Source organism: Filicampus tigris, chromosome 20 (genome assembly GCF_054856515.1).
Source record: "Filicampus tigris isolate MCC_2025a chromosome 20, RoL_Ftig_1.0, whole genome shotgun sequence".
Taxonomy (NCBI): Eukaryota; Metazoa; Chordata; class Actinopteri; order Syngnathiformes; family Syngnathidae; genus Filicampus; species Filicampus tigris.
Genome location: NC_141236.1, coordinates 14416885 through 14433558, shown reverse-complemented (window position 1 = coordinate 14433558; position 16674 = coordinate 14416885). Strand labels below are relative to the sequence as shown.

Below are 16674 nucleotides of genomic sequence, written 5' to 3'. Positions count from 1 at the left end.
TTGGAGGGCTCATGTTTGACCAGCTCTGACCGGTAAATGACCTCACTTCGTCGTCTTCTGTGCTGCTGTGTTGCCATGGCAACACTTTCATTCTCAAACTCTTCTTTTATTACCGTAAATATACACTAAGAAAAATATGAGCCAACCGCCCGACAGCGTCGAGAAGAAGAAGAAGCAGAAGTGAGCGCGGTGTCATAACGAAAGCGAAATGGGGTCAAGGTTCACCGAGGCCAGTTCCCAGAACGACGAGTTTTGAGGGCGTAACAACGCGGGATTCGCTCAGTCGCGCGGCGAGCCGTCTCATCGTTTGTCACTTCAAACGCAGCAATGGCAAATTCGGGTCTAGAAAGTGAAAACCCTGCCACACTTTGCCTTGAGTTCCGCTTAACTCAGCTGGTTTCCCTGCCGCTTGAGGAGAAGCACCTGCAGCCAAAGTGTGGCAGGGTTTTCACTTTCTGGACCTGGATTTCACAACTCTGTTCAGACATCACATCATGTGCACCGGGAAGGACGTTACCGTGGCAACGGCTCCTGTCACTTGTCTTCAGTTGATTGACCAGCTCAATTGGTCCCCTTGACAAGTCATTCGGACGTCAAACAAATGCGCCCCATGAATTCCAAAAAAAAGACATCATTCGGACATGGAGTAAGTCCTCCTCTGCAGTAGCTGGCGCTATAGTGCGGCAGTCTGACCCTGGCGAATCATCATCTGCGTCAAATTTTGGGGAGCACTGTGTTGGATGACATTTTTAAGTACTGGAGGGATCGACGAGTACTAAAAGAGTGAATAGTCGTTAAAAATGTTATCTAACATCTGTCGTCGTGTGTGCGTGTGTGTGTGTGTGTGTGTGTGTTGGGCGTGTACATGTGTGACGTGTGTGTGACAGTGCAGCTAAATGAAGGCGACGTGCATCAGTGTGTATTATTAGCGCTCGCACACACGGTTGTGCTGATCTAATAATAAGGCCCACCATTCAAAAGTGGCAACGCTTGTCACTTTCTTTTCCTGATGCCAGTGGAACGGTGGCAGCTGGCCGCGCACGCCGCGCGTGCACGAGCTGACCGCGCACGCCGCGCGTGCACGAGCTGGCCAGGGGAATCCCGAAGTCACACACGCACAAGACCGAGACGGACTTTTGGTTGGAATCGAATCAACTTCCCACCAAAAGAAAAAGTTGAGCCGTGCCTGACACTCGTCCCAGATCATTTTTTCCCCCAATTGGGATCAGATGACAACTGGGGGCGTTCAACGTGTCTTGATTCTTGTTGTGACTGTTTTGTCATCGCCCCCCCCCCCCCCCACACACACACACACCCCACCCCGCCCCCTCTTCTGTGTTGAATTGACTTTCATGTTCTTGTGACTTTTGGGCTTTTCCCCTCACCGATGCAATCAACAATCTTGTATTGCGCCCATGATGTGGATGCCTTTTATGAGCGCGTTGATGAGAGTTATAGTCGCCCATGCCTCTCAAAATGTTCTTTCACTTTGTCTTAAAAGGAAAACAAGAAACTAGTGGATCTCTTTTTGTCAACAAAATGGCTCATCAAATATTTATTCCAACAAAACCATCATGTTTTGGAATTTTTTTTAATTTTTTTTATTTGATGTGTCCCTTAATGTATTCAATTTTGGATAAAGATGTTGTATATGAATTTGTCATGATTAGTAATGAAAATTCCCTCACATTGTGTGCTGGAATAAAGGCACTTTATCTATGCAAAAAAAATGTGCCTGAATTAATTACATATTCATATTTTGATATCATGGAGAGAAAATGGTTGCACAAATAGACCCCCTGTGGCGCACCTCTTTTGTAAATAGTTGTATGCGTCATTTTTATTTTGTTCATTCAGAGCAGACTTTTATTTTTTATTGATTTCCATTGTTTCTGTGGCAGTGACAAAGTCGTGTTGCATTCTCTTCAAACGTTTGACGTTGGGATAGTGATAACAGATTTGGCCTGTCGTCTATGTTTGTCTTCAGTTTGATCCTTCCAGTTACGCTATTTGGAAAAAAAAAAGATCGCCGCACGTGCCTGAGACCAGTTGAGAAACTTCCAAATGACGTCACAGCAAGACAGGAAGTGACACGAGGACATTTGTCAACGTTTTGTCTTACTCAAAAGGCTTTCGGGGTGAAAATGCCAAAACGGCTTCCCGTTTGGGGTTACATGCGCATCACAGAGCGAAGGCGAAAAGAAAATGAAACTGAATCTGATGTGGACGGGGGCTTCAGACTGGTGCGGCTGCTTCAGAGCGCCTTGTTGTCGACCCTGAGTGCGCTCACCTCACGTCGAGAAAGGTGGGAGAGTTGAGGAGGGGGGAATTCCAGCTCCAACACCTTGTTTTGTGTAAACATAAGAAAGATGCTAGACAATCATGCATCCATTTTTCTAGGTTGTGTTTGTGGTGTTTGATTGACGGCTGAGCAGGGAGGGCTTGGTTTCAGCAGACACGCCCACAACGTTGGAGAGCAGCGAGAGGGGCTTGATTTTTGACCATTTTCAAGCCTCATGTTACTTGACGATTTGGTTGCTTTTCTCCTTGAAATTTGGCAACACTCTTCTCTGTGCTGTGTCAATGTTCATCCCACTTGAGCGACTCCGAAGACAAAAAGGTCGGCTGGTCGCATCCCAATCCCGATCGACAATAATCACGCAGGCGAGCATCACCTGATGCCCACCTCGGCCGGCAACTGACCAAAAAATGATGAATAAAACATCATAAATAAATATCATATGAGGATGATGTCATCGACTTGATGGATCGGAAGAGGAGCGACCGACTCGTCGAACAAAAAGTCCTAAAAGAGCAGCCGACATCACTGCAAGTGTAGCATACACAGGAGCGAGATGGTCGGAGCGGTCGCCGGAGGATGGGAAAAAAAAGAAAAGCTTTCGTAAAGGCGTCATTTGAGCGAGAACATTCGAATGCCCTCGATGAAGAGGACACTGGCATGTAACAAGAGTCATGCCCAAATATGACCGAAATGACAAAAAACGGAATATTGTGAGAATAAACCTTTGATAATAAAAACGATGGGGGCGGATCATGTATTTAGAGAACATCTATGGATATATGCTATAAAGGATAACGGTGTCATACATGAATAAAAAGTTGATGCTTTGCAAGAAAATGAAGTGAAGAGTTGGAAGCATTTGGTCCAAATCAAAATCAGTCGTGAGCGAGTGGGCTCGTGTTTGGGCCTTTTCTTTGAAACATTCTCCTTCTTCTTTCTTTCTTGAGCGACTTGAGCGAGATCAGAGAGATAGAAGAGCAAAGAAACTAAAGGAGGACTCACGCTTGTGCCGGATTGCATCATGACGCAGCGATTTGCGCGTCACCAAGCCCCGCCCCCCGGGTGTGTGCGCCTCCTGCATATAAGCGTGACGCAACCCGGAGCCGCTCAACTCACTCGCTCAGCAGCAGCAGCAGCCAACAACCGACAGCCGACAGCCGACGGCCGACAGCCGACAGACGGCAGCCGGCAGACAACACACAAACCCCCCCGCACCCCCCCCACACCCCGCCCCGCCCCCGGGCTCAACTAGCCAAGCTCGCCCAGCTCGCCCAGCTCGTCTCGTCTCGTCTCGTCACACACGTAAGTTGACATTTGGAACACTCAGCTCGCTCTCTGGTTTCTTTTTCGTTTTTGAGGGGGCTCTTTTCAAGCGCTTCTGGGCTTTTGCCTTGAAATTCGTCTTTCGCACTTTGATCCAAAAGGAGTTGAATGGCAATCGGGAGGATCGTGTCGACATTTTCATGTGCTTGTGCTTTGGACTGACATGACTTTTCGAGTTAGACGAACTTTTTTGGGGGTGGGAGGTGGGGTTGTTTACATTCCAGTATATTCACGCACGTGTTCATATGTGTCCACTTAAGACAGTAGTAAAATGTTTCCATTCATTTGGGGTTTTCCACTCGAAATCGGCTCCCACAATGAATAACAATAACAATAATGATATTATGAATGCGTTATATCTCCCTGACGAACGCGAGGAGGGATATATTTTGAAGTAGCTCCTCTTGTTGTGTCCGTGTCTCGTCATGTTACATACAGTAAATTCCAGGCTGACCTCAACACTTCACCGCCAGTGCGAGTGTTTTCATTTTTTAAAATGAAGTCCCAGGGGCTACTTGCGCTAGCACAAAGCATTGTTAAGGCTTCCAAGTTTTATCTTCCGTCCCGTTCATCAGACGAAAGAAAAACAAAACTGTGGTGCGGTTTGAGCACTGATGAATTCTTGACATGATTTTCATTGTTGGCATTCAAGAAGTGTACTCATGGAAGCAGCTCAGTCAGTTGTTGTGCAACGTTGCGGTCATCGCAAACCAAAGCAAAGTTTGAGTTTAAAAAAAGTATGTTCTGTTCAAACATGAACGTCAAATACAGGAAAATAAAGCACTGCACTTAATGATTCACTCCAAATGTATGACAGACTCACGTTAAACCACGAAACGTTGAAATGTATTGAACTTGAAACGTCAAATACAACCGAATCGTACGTGGCTGGTGATTCATTCACCTACCGCTAGGGGGAGCGCACTCAAAGTACACTTCATGAGAGCAGTTTGCCAACAAAAGGTTGCCGCGTTATTTTGGAACTTTTCATGAACTATAATAACCTTGTCCCTAGTGGTCACGCAAGAGCCACGATGACGATGACGTGGCACTGAATGCGACTTTGCGGCGTTTGCAGGCTCATGCTGCAGAACTCTCGTCTGACGCTGGCCGACGTCAGCTGCTCGGCGTCGGCGCCGCGCCCGTCGCCGGTGCCGCGTCTGTCCCCGCCGGGCTCGCTGTCCTTGGACGACTTGGACGACCACCTGACGGCCGCCGCCGAGTGCCGCCGGCCCGGCCCGGCCGGACGCGCCGACGCCGGCTCGGACGGCGCCAGCTCCTGCTCGGACCTCAGCACCGGAGGAAAGACGCGGGTGGGTCCGCCGGGAAAAGACAATTCGGTGCCTTCGGTTCGCCGTTATTTACGGAACGGAACAAAAAGGCTCAGTATCACATTATAATGCGATCAATTTCATGTTTTAACATAACAAGTTTGCACAACACCTCATCGGTCACACCTTTGCTCTCTGATTGGTTGCTCTTGCACAGGCGCGGCGCGATGGTTGCTTCCAAAAAAGTGATTGATTTTACACGCCTTTCTGATGCAACGGTCTGATGGTTCTTCATGTGTTTATTACCCATTTACATCCCCAAAAAGATTTTGAATTAGTTCTTGCGAAACAAACAATTAGACATCTCCACAGCTTTTCCCGTGAAATAATTGTGTCCAATTTGTTGTCGTGACAACAGCTGTCGCTGGCCGAGGCGGACAGGAGGAAGCGAAGGCGAGAGAACAACAAGGCCGCCGCCGCCAAATGCCGCAAGAAGAAGAAGGACAGGACGGAATATTTGCTGCTGGTACGTTTTTGTTCTTTTCTCGTGAAACTTATTTCGGCAAAATATTTGCAAATATATATGCGCAGCCTTAGCTGACGGCGTGCCGTCCGGCGTCCGTTTTGTGCGCGCAGGAGTCTGAGAAGCTGGAGAGCGTCAACATCAACCTGAAGGCTCAAATCAAAGCTCTGAACCAGCAGAAGCAGCACCTGTCCTACATGCTCAACCAGCACCGGCCCACCTGCATCGTCCGCGCCCACAACGGGCGCACCCCCGACCACGAAACGGCCGACCTCTTCGCGCGCCACCTCCAGGAGAGCCCGAGCTCCGCGTGCGGCCAAACCTCCCTCTTCGCCATCCAGGAAGTCGCCGGCTCCATCTTCGCCGGCACCCCGGAACTGGACGCCGGCGCCCTCCTCAGCCTCGACCGCGTCCAGTGCTCGGTGTCCATGTGACCAAACGCTGCGCTGCGGATGGCCTTGCAGAATTCTGTGAATTTGGAACTTTGTGGGAGGTGGGAGGGGTGGGGACTAAAGTGGGAATTTAAAAAATTGAAGGTTGGCTCTTTGCAGGGAACTAAAATATGTCAAAAGCCAAGGCACTTGTTTCCCAAGGCGCGGCTGCGTTGCTCTTTGAAAAGCATCCAGCAGCGCCTCCGCTGTGTCTTTGGAGCCAACGTTCACAGTCCTCATGTTGGCCCCTCGGTGGCGTCAACTTGACTAGGACGCTTAAATTGCTCTGACAATTTCTAGAAGCACCACAAGAGAAGCAAAAATGTTACGTGGGAGGTACTGCGGGTCCTCAACGCTGCTAAGGGGCGCAGAGGACGGCCGGCCGGCCGGCCGACCGACCGACCGACCGACAGACAGACCGACCTTTCACCCCACAATCCCGAGCTGCTGATTGGACAAAGTCGTCGCCTGCATCTCAAAACTGGACTTGAAATTGTTCTTGTCTGATCCAAGGCCAAGCTGGAGCACTTTTGTTTTTGTGCCATGTCCACTAGATGGCACTGTGACTGTTGTACCACTACTTGCCGCTCAGCCACGCACAAACGAGCTGAGTGAGAAAATGCTTTTGTTTTGTAGTTGTTTTATTTATTTCAAGACAGACGCTAATACTGTCAATAGCGTCTGCTACGCCAAATGCTGCTAATTGCCGGTTGTAAGCACTCAGGACCTTACAAGTGGCGCCCCGAGTGAGTCGTAATGATTCCGACAGCATAAAAACTTGACGCAAGCGACACCTCGAGTCTGCTAGCGTACGTGCTAACGGCTACTGTCTGGTGTTGTGTCGACAAATGGCTACCATACGTCTACATTTCTAAAACGTGGTTTCGTGCGTTTGCGTTACTGAGTGGCACCTCACGGGTTGTGCGCGTGTGGCAAAGCTACACAAATGTTGTTTTATACGGATTACTTTTGTACTGTGTTTGTTTGGTCATGTGACCATTGGAGCTTTGAGCCAAATTGTTCAACATGTAGCAGGTCAGAGACCAGCATGATTGTTGTTGTTTGTTTTTTTAAACCTTGTTGAATAAAATCTTTTGAAATGTGTGGCTTGCGTTGACTTCAAAACACGAAACACTGATGGACTGACTATATTGATTAAAACCAATGTAAGTTGGGGCCGTTGTGTTACTTACAAGACATTTTCATAACTCTAAAGAGTGGCATTACCTTTAAATAAGACTGAAATAAAAACTAGCCAGACGCGTGTGAGAATTTGAGTAGTTTGAAGTGGCGCTTGGATTGTTTGGAAGCACTATCACATGAGCCGCGTCCTCCTCCTGACGTCATTTCCTGTTTGTGTAGCCACTAGCTGACAGGTGCGCGTGTGAGCAGGACTTGCCGGTTGCCGCTTCAGGTGGGCCGTCTCGGTCCTTCTCAAACGGCTCGTTTTGCACACGTTATACCGGCAAACTCTCGCTGTCACGCTTGTGGGTGGAAGCAAGAGGGAAAAGGTGAGTCGGAGCGATTGTTTTTGTTAGCATGCTAGCGCTCGACAAGCAGGGCTAATCCACGTGGTAGCCTCCAAGGACCAATAGCAGTAGCCTGCCTGCCTGTTCTAAAAATAGCTCGCCGGCGATGGGACATTTTCTGGGAATGTTGTCGACGGAACACTTGAAAATGTAAACAAATTGCAGAGATTTACAGAAAGTGTTACATGTTATTTATCGGTTTCCCAATTATTGTGAGAATTCTTTAATATGATCATACCAGCAGTAACTGTCAACAATAAGATAAAATGAATGATGAAGGTAAGCTGAGCAAAATTGCCATTCCAGAAGTGTGTGTCAAAGTGGTAGCTCTTGGCATTCATCAGTGTCCAAGAAGTATCTCGCAGCTTCAAAAAGGTTGGCGAACCTGCCCTGACCTACAGTATGGTGGGAACCAAAGTTCGGACGGTACAGAGTTGTTTTAGTGCTGACACTGTTCCTACTTCCTAAAGCTGTTTTTTAAAATCCAAGCTAGGATTCCCACGTTTTTAATCAAGTCTTGGTCTTGTCTTGGTTTTGGAAAGCATAGATGCCTTTGCTCACCGCAAGTTGGCCTTTTGGCAACTTCAAAAGCTAAAAAGAAGTCAGGTTCTAATGCAGTCTCTATTTGGGCTCGGGTACTCCGGGATCTCTAACCCGTGGAAATTAGAGTGGCTCCCTCTGTTGAAATGTTTGAATTTTAACTTAAAAACTATTTCTGTACTCTCACATTTGGTTACATGACACCTAGCGTGCAACTAGTCTCTCGCCCTGCTTGATCCTGCGACATCTGAATCGATGCCACTTCTCTTAATCTCTTCTCAAACTTTTGTTTCCTGCTCCCGGCAAACATTGACAGGCTGCACTTAGCACCTGGCTAATATGAGGTCAAAGGACACACACACACACACACACACACACACACTGCTTAGTCATTCTCTCAGAACAATGATGATGCAAGTCAGTCACAAATGGAGGCAAGAGGCCTGAAGTAACCTCACTGTCACGAGGCAAGGTTCAACCTTAACAGGTTAGCCATCATGTCGAGAGGCTGGCGCAAAAAAAAGAAAGGAAAAAAAAAAGGGAATTTGTGTTGGATTCAATGGTAAAAATAGAAAAGAGTCAAAAGTTCACCATCGTGTCTGTATGAGTAAGCTAAGATGCTAACCAGAGTTCCTGAAATGAGATTCAGAAAAAATACACTTCCTTTAAGAGAAACCTACGATAATTAATAGGGCTGCAACGATACACTTTTGTACCAATCCGGTACATATTGCGATACTTAAATATTATAAAAATACATATTGGAAAAAATGAGGAATTTATTTTAATTTAGGCGCCATTTGACATTTATTCAAGTGTCATGATTGAAAAGTGCATAAACTGTTCCAGTAACTGTTCCTGATACACGGGAGTGCAAAAACTCCATTCACAAAGCTCAGCTAAGGACCTCAAATGTTCCAAAAGAATGTTATAGAACGTGCAAAACGTAACGTATAGAAAGTATTGATACTTCATCAACGTATCGATACTTGGTATGGACATGAAAAGTATCACGATACATCGCGATACAATATTTTTTCCCAGCCCTAGTAATTAATGACATTTATTTAAACATTTCAGCTAACATGATATGGTTGTTTGGAGACACTTACATGATGTTAGCATGCACACGCTAGGGTGCTAAAATGTGATACCCAAATTGACCACTGAGAGGATGCATTCCCTCTAAGATAAGCCAAATGACTGATTCATTCGCATTCAAAGTAAAAACACCTCAATTAACATGAAACATTTGCTCGTTGCCATTTAGGATGTTAGCATGCGCTAGCTACGAAGCTCAAATGTGCTTCCAATAAGGTTTACTACTACCAAGATGAACTTCCTTTCAAAGATGCCAAATGAATTACATTTATTTTACATTTCAAGCACAAACACTCCAAGTCACTTGAAACAATTTTTTGTTGTCATTTGATAGCATTTTCTGCAGGTTAGCATGCGCTATCTAGGATGCTAAGACGTGCTTCCAAGATGCTTTATAACTGAAAAGGTGCACTTTACCCAAAAGAAGCCAATTAAATGACAGTTAATTCACATTAAATTACATGGAGCATAAACATCTCCACTAACACCAAACACTCGCTCAATGAGGTTAGTGTGCGCTAGCTAGGACGCTAAACACACTTCCAAGATTGATCGCTTAAAAGATACTCACTTAAAATTTAAAATAAATGACATTTAACTTAGATTTGATGCACAAAAACTTTAACACGATACATTTGTCTGTTGTCACTTGAAAGCACTTTCAACATGCCAGCACGTGCTCGCTACAATGCTAAAACCGGATCCTGAGGATGCACTTCCTCTTTGGGAGGGTTCATAAATAAACGTTGAAAAAAAACAAGTCTTAGGTTCTTGTACTGTTTATAATAACTGACGCAACACAATAAAAGCACCAAAAGTAACTTTATGTCACCGTTCCTGCTGACCGTGTGGCTGCGCTAACTTCCTGTTTCTCTTAATGGCAACGTTTCATTTCGTCAGGACCGCCGCAGGAAGAACAAGATGCTGTTGATGACGACGGCGGCGCAAAGAGGAAGCGCGAGAGCGCGTCATTGCGACGTGACCGCGACTTAAAATAATGTTGCCCCGGCATACTTTGAGCAAGGTTAGTGATGTTCATGATCATGCCGCCGGGGGAAGATCTTTAAATCTGCTCCCGATCAGATTTAAAAGAAACATGGTTGGAATCACACTCAGATATACGGCATGTGGGGCTCGCAATGCTCTGCCCTTATTCGTGAAGAGCTTGAGTTCCCTTTTCGCCTTTAAAATTGCCCGAAAGAGATTTAATTAAGGGGTTAAGGGGAAGGGAGTCAGGGGACAGTTTGACAGCCTATGAAATAGAGAAACTTATTTTGGTCAGAATTTGATGTTACCATTTTGTTTGATTTTCTATATTTAAACCGTATGTTGTCATGATTCTTAAGTTGTTCTTGTACGTTGAATTGAGTTCTTTACGCGCGGAGGCACATCCACACATTCCCCCCCCACGGACACGCAGGTATATGGTCAAGCACACGTACATAGTCAAGGGACCACAATGGAAATAAGACAATGACTTTATTGTGTTTTTATCCCTTTGGCAGCAGGTGTGCCCATGTATATTTTTGATACATGCTTTGTTGTCAATCAACATTTCAATCAATCAATCAAACGTCAACCTCCGCCACCGCTGTGATCTCCAACTGACCTTCGGGCAAACTAAGATGCATTCATCCGTTAGTCATTTATATATGATTAAAAACAAATAAAAGCCTTAGAACACCAGTAAGTTCTCAAGCTTTAATCAAGCTTTTTCATTGACACACGGTTTACAATTTATTTACCATAAAGGTAAAGCAACTGCATCCAATGTTAATGTACTTTTGTTTGACATACTAATTTAGAAAAAGGCGTGAAGCATCCTTGAAGTTTTATGATTAAAAAAACAATTAATAGTTGTAAAGTGTCAAACCAACATTTCTTTTAGCTGTTTATTAGTCATGAACAAATGTAGAGCATCAATGCGATGTGTACATTTTCTATCCACTCTGTTTTATTATTAAAAAGCATTTGTGCTTTATGAGTAGATTTGCTTTTCTATCAACTGGAGAATAACAACATGACGTCATAACTGCACGGGTATGTAGATGTGTTTATTTATGCATGTACGACCATGAGAACAGATTCTCATTTGCAATGCCAACCTGGCAGCAGACAAAAGGAGCATATCCAATCAAAATTGAGTTAAGAAAACCTAGATATCCAATCCAAACGATATGTAGGTCATAAAAACAAATCAAATCTGGTTATTATCCCCCAGAAAAATGCACCGTCTGGGGAGCTGTTATTGTCATATTGCAGTGTTTGGCGACCCCTAGCGGTGTAATTGTGAAAAAGCGTCTCCAAAGAACATGGCCTCGCTTGTTCTGAATTGCAAATGTTTATTGACGTTACTTCCCACTCAGCGTGCCTTTTTTTCCCTCCACGTATCCCGTGGATGCCACGGCGTCCCGCGCGTCTCGTCGGACCGACGACTGCCTCTTCCACTGGGCGGGGTTTGGCGAAGGAGGCGGAGTTTCTGCCAACTGCCCGCTGCCAAACACTTCCCGGTGCACCTCCAACGACGCCTGACTGGGCTTCATGTCGATCACCTCCAGTAAGCCTTCGGCCTGATCCTGAAGCGTGTGGATGGACTGAAAGAAACGCGCACGCACGCACACACACACACACACACACGCACGCAGTGTCTGTATGTGTGCGTGTGCGTGTCTGTGTGTGTATTGTACCTTGATGACTTGCGCGGTGTGTTCCTTCAGCCCAGATGCCCGATCGAACAAGTCCTTCATCAAGTTGTCTGATCGCAGAACACAAGTAGGTTGCGTGTGTGTGAGCGTGTCTGTGAGCGTGTGTGTGCGTATTACCTCTCTGAGGGTCTGTGAGCATCTGCTGAGGTTTGACTGGTTTTTCATAAAAGTCCTAAAAAAAAACAAAAAAAACACGACACATGCGATTTAAAATCTCTTACGGCTGTAAGGACTTTGAATTGTTAATAAGTTGCTCACACACACGGTTGTTGCCTATCGGCATGTTTTATATTTCTTGATGCGTGTCATCGAGTCGCAACGACCACCCCGTCCGTCTTGCTCAAACGAATTCGACTCTTCTCATAAGGTTACATCATTCATTTGTATGTTGGTTGCAACTCTTTTTTACGCCACTTTGTGAGATGGAAAAATTTAAGTTCTTGGCCTCCAAATTGTCCATTGGTTTCAACGTGAGAGGTTTTTTTTTTTTTTTTTTTTTTGGTACCACCCATGCGCCCCCTTGCCGCGAGGTCGAGCACTACACAAAGTGGCCGGATGGATTTTACGCATTTGAAAAACGACAGTGGATTGGTTGACCGAAGACGTGAAGTCAGTCACGTGCCTCCGGGAGGGAGGAAAGCGCGAGCGGCACCCACCACAATTTGCCTCTCGGCTTTGAGGGCGCGCACGGCCCAGCGCAGGACTTGCGGGGGGAACGTGCGGCGCTTCTGCGCCGTCTCCACGATGGCGTCGTCCATCCGCTTCTCCAGCTGGGCCAGCTTGTCCTCATCTGAGAGAGAGCGAGAGACGCTTGAGTGAGCGGCGCTTGAGCGAGCTGGCCGGACGAGGCGGCACACGTTGCTGCTGTTCACCGTCATCATGCTGGCCGTGTTCCCACGTTTGTCCGTTCACCAAAACGTTGGCTTGGACGGCAGCCTCAAAATCCTGCACATTCATGACAGGAAGAAAGATTGCACCAGAAATGTAGTACGTTTGTCAAACAAATACACTCAAATATAAACATAGACAGAAACAATTTAACTTGACTATTGATATTTTTCAAAATCGTCTATTATTTGAAGGTCAATGTCCTGCTACCGCTGTCCTAATTGGGTCCTCATCATTTCATTTTGTTGACTCTCCTTTAGCCATTTTTTTTTCTTTTTGCGGGGAGCTTTGACTTGCAAGGCCAAACTTGCTCTACGAGCGCTTTGCGGCGGCAGTGAGCTCAACTCGCTTCATGGGCAGCGGTTTTGCAGGGTACTGCAACAATCCTCACCGGCCTCTTTTCTTTATTCTCGGCAAAGAACAACTAATATTAATGCAACTTCCTGAGGAGTTGAGAAGAGACCGTCTCAAATGTATGCCAGTACCATATTGCCCCCGGGTGGCCAAGGCGCACACACCAGTAGGAGGAGCAACACAATATCCATGGAAGTGAAGCAATGGACGTTTCATCTCTTACTGTATGCTTTTCTAAAGTAACATCTAGAATTTTATTACATTTACTCCAATGTTTTTATTTGTGTATTAAGGCATTACTTGCTTTAGTGTACTGTATACCGTGTGAAACTATTGGCATTTGGCCTGTTGTCAAAAAAGTTGCATTGACTTGAACAGCCACAGTTGACGTACGTCAATCAACATCCGGGTGTTTCACGCGAATGATTTGACCGCTTATGTTGCGTCCACACGTAAATCGTTTAAAGTTACTTTTGATTTCATGAAAGTTGTCATTTACAGTTGGCGAGAAAATGTTGTTGACTTTCGGGTCAGGTAGGCGCTCCTTTAAGCTCACCGTCAGCAGCTGCGCAAGTAAAAGTCGCTTGGTTTCCTCCGGAATTGCCGCTTGTCCGTCCAGCGCTTCATTTAAAATGTCTTTGTAGTGCTTCATGTGTTGTTCAATTTGTTTTTTAGACGTCAGCTGCACTCGGAAGCCTTCATCGGTCTCTGCTCCAGCTTGCACGTCCTTTTTTGCCGCCATGTTTTGGTTTGAACGGCTTCTTTCCTTCTTCCGGGTTGCGCGCTTCGGAGGCTCCGAGTAGGAACAAGTGAGCGATACAGTTGTTCCTACTTCCGACACGCCATTCACTCCCCCAAAATGTCCCTTTTCTTCTTCCTGAAGTCGATCGAATACAACAAAACACCAAGACGAAGCGCAGTCAAAAAGAAGAAAAATGTTTGAGGTTGTTGTTGTAGTAATTCACAATAACATCATCACCAAGTCTTCTGCTCCTGACAGACTCGAGTACTGAAGGGCGAGCTTGATATTAGCATGTACATAACGCGTACTAGTAAACATTTCTTCGAAGGAGACCCCTCAAGATTTTTAATGCCACTCCAAGTTCAACTTTATTGGCACATAAACAGGAAGCGAGTCAAATGTTGTGTTTTTAAAACTACCACATAATGTTGTCTTTAGGTCTGGTAGTGTGTTGTTAGCACTTAATGGGAAATGCCACAGACAGGCTAATAATTAGCATATGGTGGCATCGCGCTTTAAGCAATGGATATTTCGTTAGAATGGTGCAGCAACACATGTCGACAGACAGTATCAACAATGCTCACTGGCATATATTCTCTATCCTCTGCAAAAAATAACCAACTAATATTACATTTTATTGGGTCACGTATAGTCGTTGCGAAATTCTTCTTGATTTGTGTCTGCATGTTTACATTGTACTGCCCCGGGTGGCCAAATCTCACACACACCAGAAGCAGCCCCTATGAATTAATCAGGATGCACAAACTGTTGAAATCTTTACATTCTTCTTAATTCAGTAAGTAGATTTTTTGTTAAGTAAAATCTTACACAGTGCTATTTTCCATCTTCAAAAAGACATTACAAATGTTTTTTGGGGTTAGAGTCTTTGGAGCGGAAGATGGAGCGGATTAACTGCATTCATTTTCATGGGAGAAGTTGATTTGAGATACAAGTGGTTGGTTTGAGTGAACCAATTGGTACGTCAAGGCAGCAGTGTGTTTGAGGAATGCTTGCTTCTGACAGTGGAATTCAAGCCATTGTTGCGACAGGCACAAAACCAGGATTAAAACATCGGAGACGAGCGTCGGCTCATCCAGCTGACGGGCGGAGCATTTGACACTGTAGGTGTGCGTGCGTGAGAGAGAGAGGCCCCTGGGGAGGGGGGGCCAAGGGCGTGCTTATTTTTTTTTCCAGGCTGTCTTTTGTTTGATGCAAAAGAAGAAGCGCGCCGTGCTGCGCCTCATCGTGAGAACTGAGAAAAACGCGCACAGACAGATTGTCCGTCGTTTCAAACCGCAGCTGGCAAAATATACTTACACCTTGTACTTAAGTTGAATTACAGATACTTGGGTTAAAAAAGACTGGAAAAAGTTGAAGTACAGGTTTGACTCCTGCTGTTCTTAAATACGAAAGTAGAAATGAATATTATTTCGAAATTGGAAATGAGATGTATCAGCTCCAGCCTTCCCCCCAAAAATCCCAACAAAGGTTTGGACTGTGTTTCTGAAAGGAAACCATAAGGAAAACAGCACTCGTGGCTCCATCAGCGGCTCCTGTTGCAGTGTGCGACTTGGCCACCGGGTGGCAGCATACCACAGTCATGCAGATACAAAGGAAAATGACTTTCACAACTAGTTGAAGTGACTCAAAGTTGTCCCTTTCCTTTTGACCAATGAGCAGATTGAACTTAATGACCAATTTGTGTCTTTATTTGTTTTTCATCATTGTGTGTCACGCGTGACATTCGTTTAACAGAGAGGACCGGGAGATAAATGAAAGAATTGGAGTTCATTGATCAGAGACTTCTCTATTTCAAAACATGCTGCCACTGAGATGCACTGCTTACACTAACACGTAAATATGAGCCTTAAAAAAATGTTCCAAAGCTAGTCTGGTCAGGAGAAATCAAGAAAAAATAATGATGTCCAAATTTGTTTTGAAAAATCCGTTTTGTGTGAACATTTCTTTTTAAGATGTTTTATCGTAAAGCCGTATCGCCCATTTCACGTAAGGAAAATGCACACGCACACGGCAATCACACCATTACAGTCGTGACTTGGGGCAAAGTAAGCCGATTACAATTGTTGAAATGTATGTATGGAGCTGCAGGAGGAATGTGGCTTAGTGTAATGTTTTTGGAAAGGATCAGCGTGTGAAAGGGGAGAAAATGAAGGCCGCCACGCTGGCGAAGCTTTGTGTGCCAGAGGTCAGTCAGTGGGCGCCGTTGCCATGTGCACAGTCGCCGCCGGGAAGCATCTGGAAGACACCAAGTGGTTCAGCGTCAAAAAACAAAATCAGCTCGATTGTCGTTGGAGCACGAGGTGCGAGCAAATGGAACACACGCAACCCGTGCAAGAAAAAAACAACGATAGTTTGGGATTTGGATCTTTGTTGTCATTTTTCTCATCAATTTTGGGGCGCTACCCCGACTTTAGCATTTACGTAATATTTGTGTTACTGCATTACAAATATTTTAGACTTGGTGAGCCGACTGACTGCAACTTTTCTGATATGTCGTCCATTCATCATGTGTTGCGTTTTTCAGGAAGCTTCTGAGCAGGACTTACAGCTTTCTTCAAAATGGCGTCTCTGCGGGAGACTGGCGGGCGGCGGCCTCCCCCTGCCAGGTGACCCCCGCTCTGCCCCCCCCCCCGTCATGGCGGCCAGGAGCAGCGGGCTGGAGCGCAGGTGCGCCGGGTAATGCTTCCTCTGGACTCTTTCCCAGGCGCGACGGGCGTCCGACTCCGGCCGGCACCACGTCTCCCGCCGGCCGTCCACGTCCGCCATGTTGCGCTCGCTCGCTTGTTTGTTTGGGAAAGCTGCCGGCCCAGATGGAGTTGCTGCCGTTGCTGCGGCGCCGAGAAACCCGAGGAACCCCGCTCCGAAGATCTCGTGTTCGGAACGACCGGCCACTCTGCTGCTGACAGAAAGGAACATCTTGGAGGGCTTCTGCTTACAGGTACAA

The 16674-nt window shown here is 46.0% G+C and overlaps 2 protein-coding genes across 2 annotated transcripts; one reads left to right on the top strand and one right to left on the bottom strand.

Annotated features, from left to right (window-relative positions):
• Positions 1–3407: 3407 nt before the first annotated feature.
• Positions 3408–6954, top strand: atf3 (activating transcription factor 3). Its single transcript, XM_086019835.1, has 4 exons — positions 3408–3604; positions 4704–4938; positions 5315–5422; positions 5533–6954. The coding sequence occupies exons 2-4, from the start codon at positions 4708–4710 to the stop codon at positions 5851–5853; spliced, it is 660 nt and encodes a 219-aa protein (XP_085875961.1). The 5' UTR covers positions 3408–3604; positions 4704–4707; the 3' UTR covers positions 5854–6954.
• A 4099-nt stretch (positions 6955–11053) lies between these two features.
• On the bottom strand, positions 11054–13791 carry nsl1 (NSL1 component of MIS12 kinetochore complex). The gene is made up of 6 exons (XM_086017983.1): positions 13524–13791; positions 12598–12670; positions 12382–12515; positions 11843–11897; positions 11708–11775; positions 11054–11614 (listed from the first exon to the last, which is right to left on the bottom strand). Exons 1-6 carry the CDS (start codon positions 13707–13709, stop codon positions 11372–11374), a joined length of 759 nt encoding a protein of 252 aa, XP_085874109.1. The 5' UTR covers positions 13710–13791; the 3' UTR covers positions 11054–11371.
• Between the last annotated feature and the right edge of the window lie 2883 nt (positions 13792–16674).

Coding starts and splice junctions, on each gene's coding strand:
- nsl1 (XM_086017983.1), bottom strand. CDS start 13,709: ATGGCGGCAAAAAAGGACGTGCAAGCTGGAGCAGAGACCGATGAAGGC. Junction 11,776..11,842: donor GCTCACAGACCCTCAGAGAG/GTAATACGCACA, acceptor TTCTGCGATCAG/ACAACTTGATGAAGGACTTG. Junction 11,615..11,707: donor ACACCGCGCAAGTCATCAAG/GTACAATACACA, acceptor CGTTTCTTTCAG/TCCATCCACACGCTTCAGGA.
- atf3 (XM_086019835.1), top strand. CDS start 4,708: ATGCTGCAGAACTCTCGTCTGACGCTGGCCGACGTCAGCTGCTCGGCG. Junction 4,939..5,314: donor GCACCGGAGGAAAGACGCGG/GTGGGTCCGCCG, acceptor TCGTGACAACAG/CTGTCGCTGGCCGAGGCGGA. Junction 5,423..5,532: donor GGACGGAATATTTGCTGCTG/GTACGTTTTTGT, acceptor TTGTGCGCGCAG/GAGTCTGAGAAGCTGGAGAG.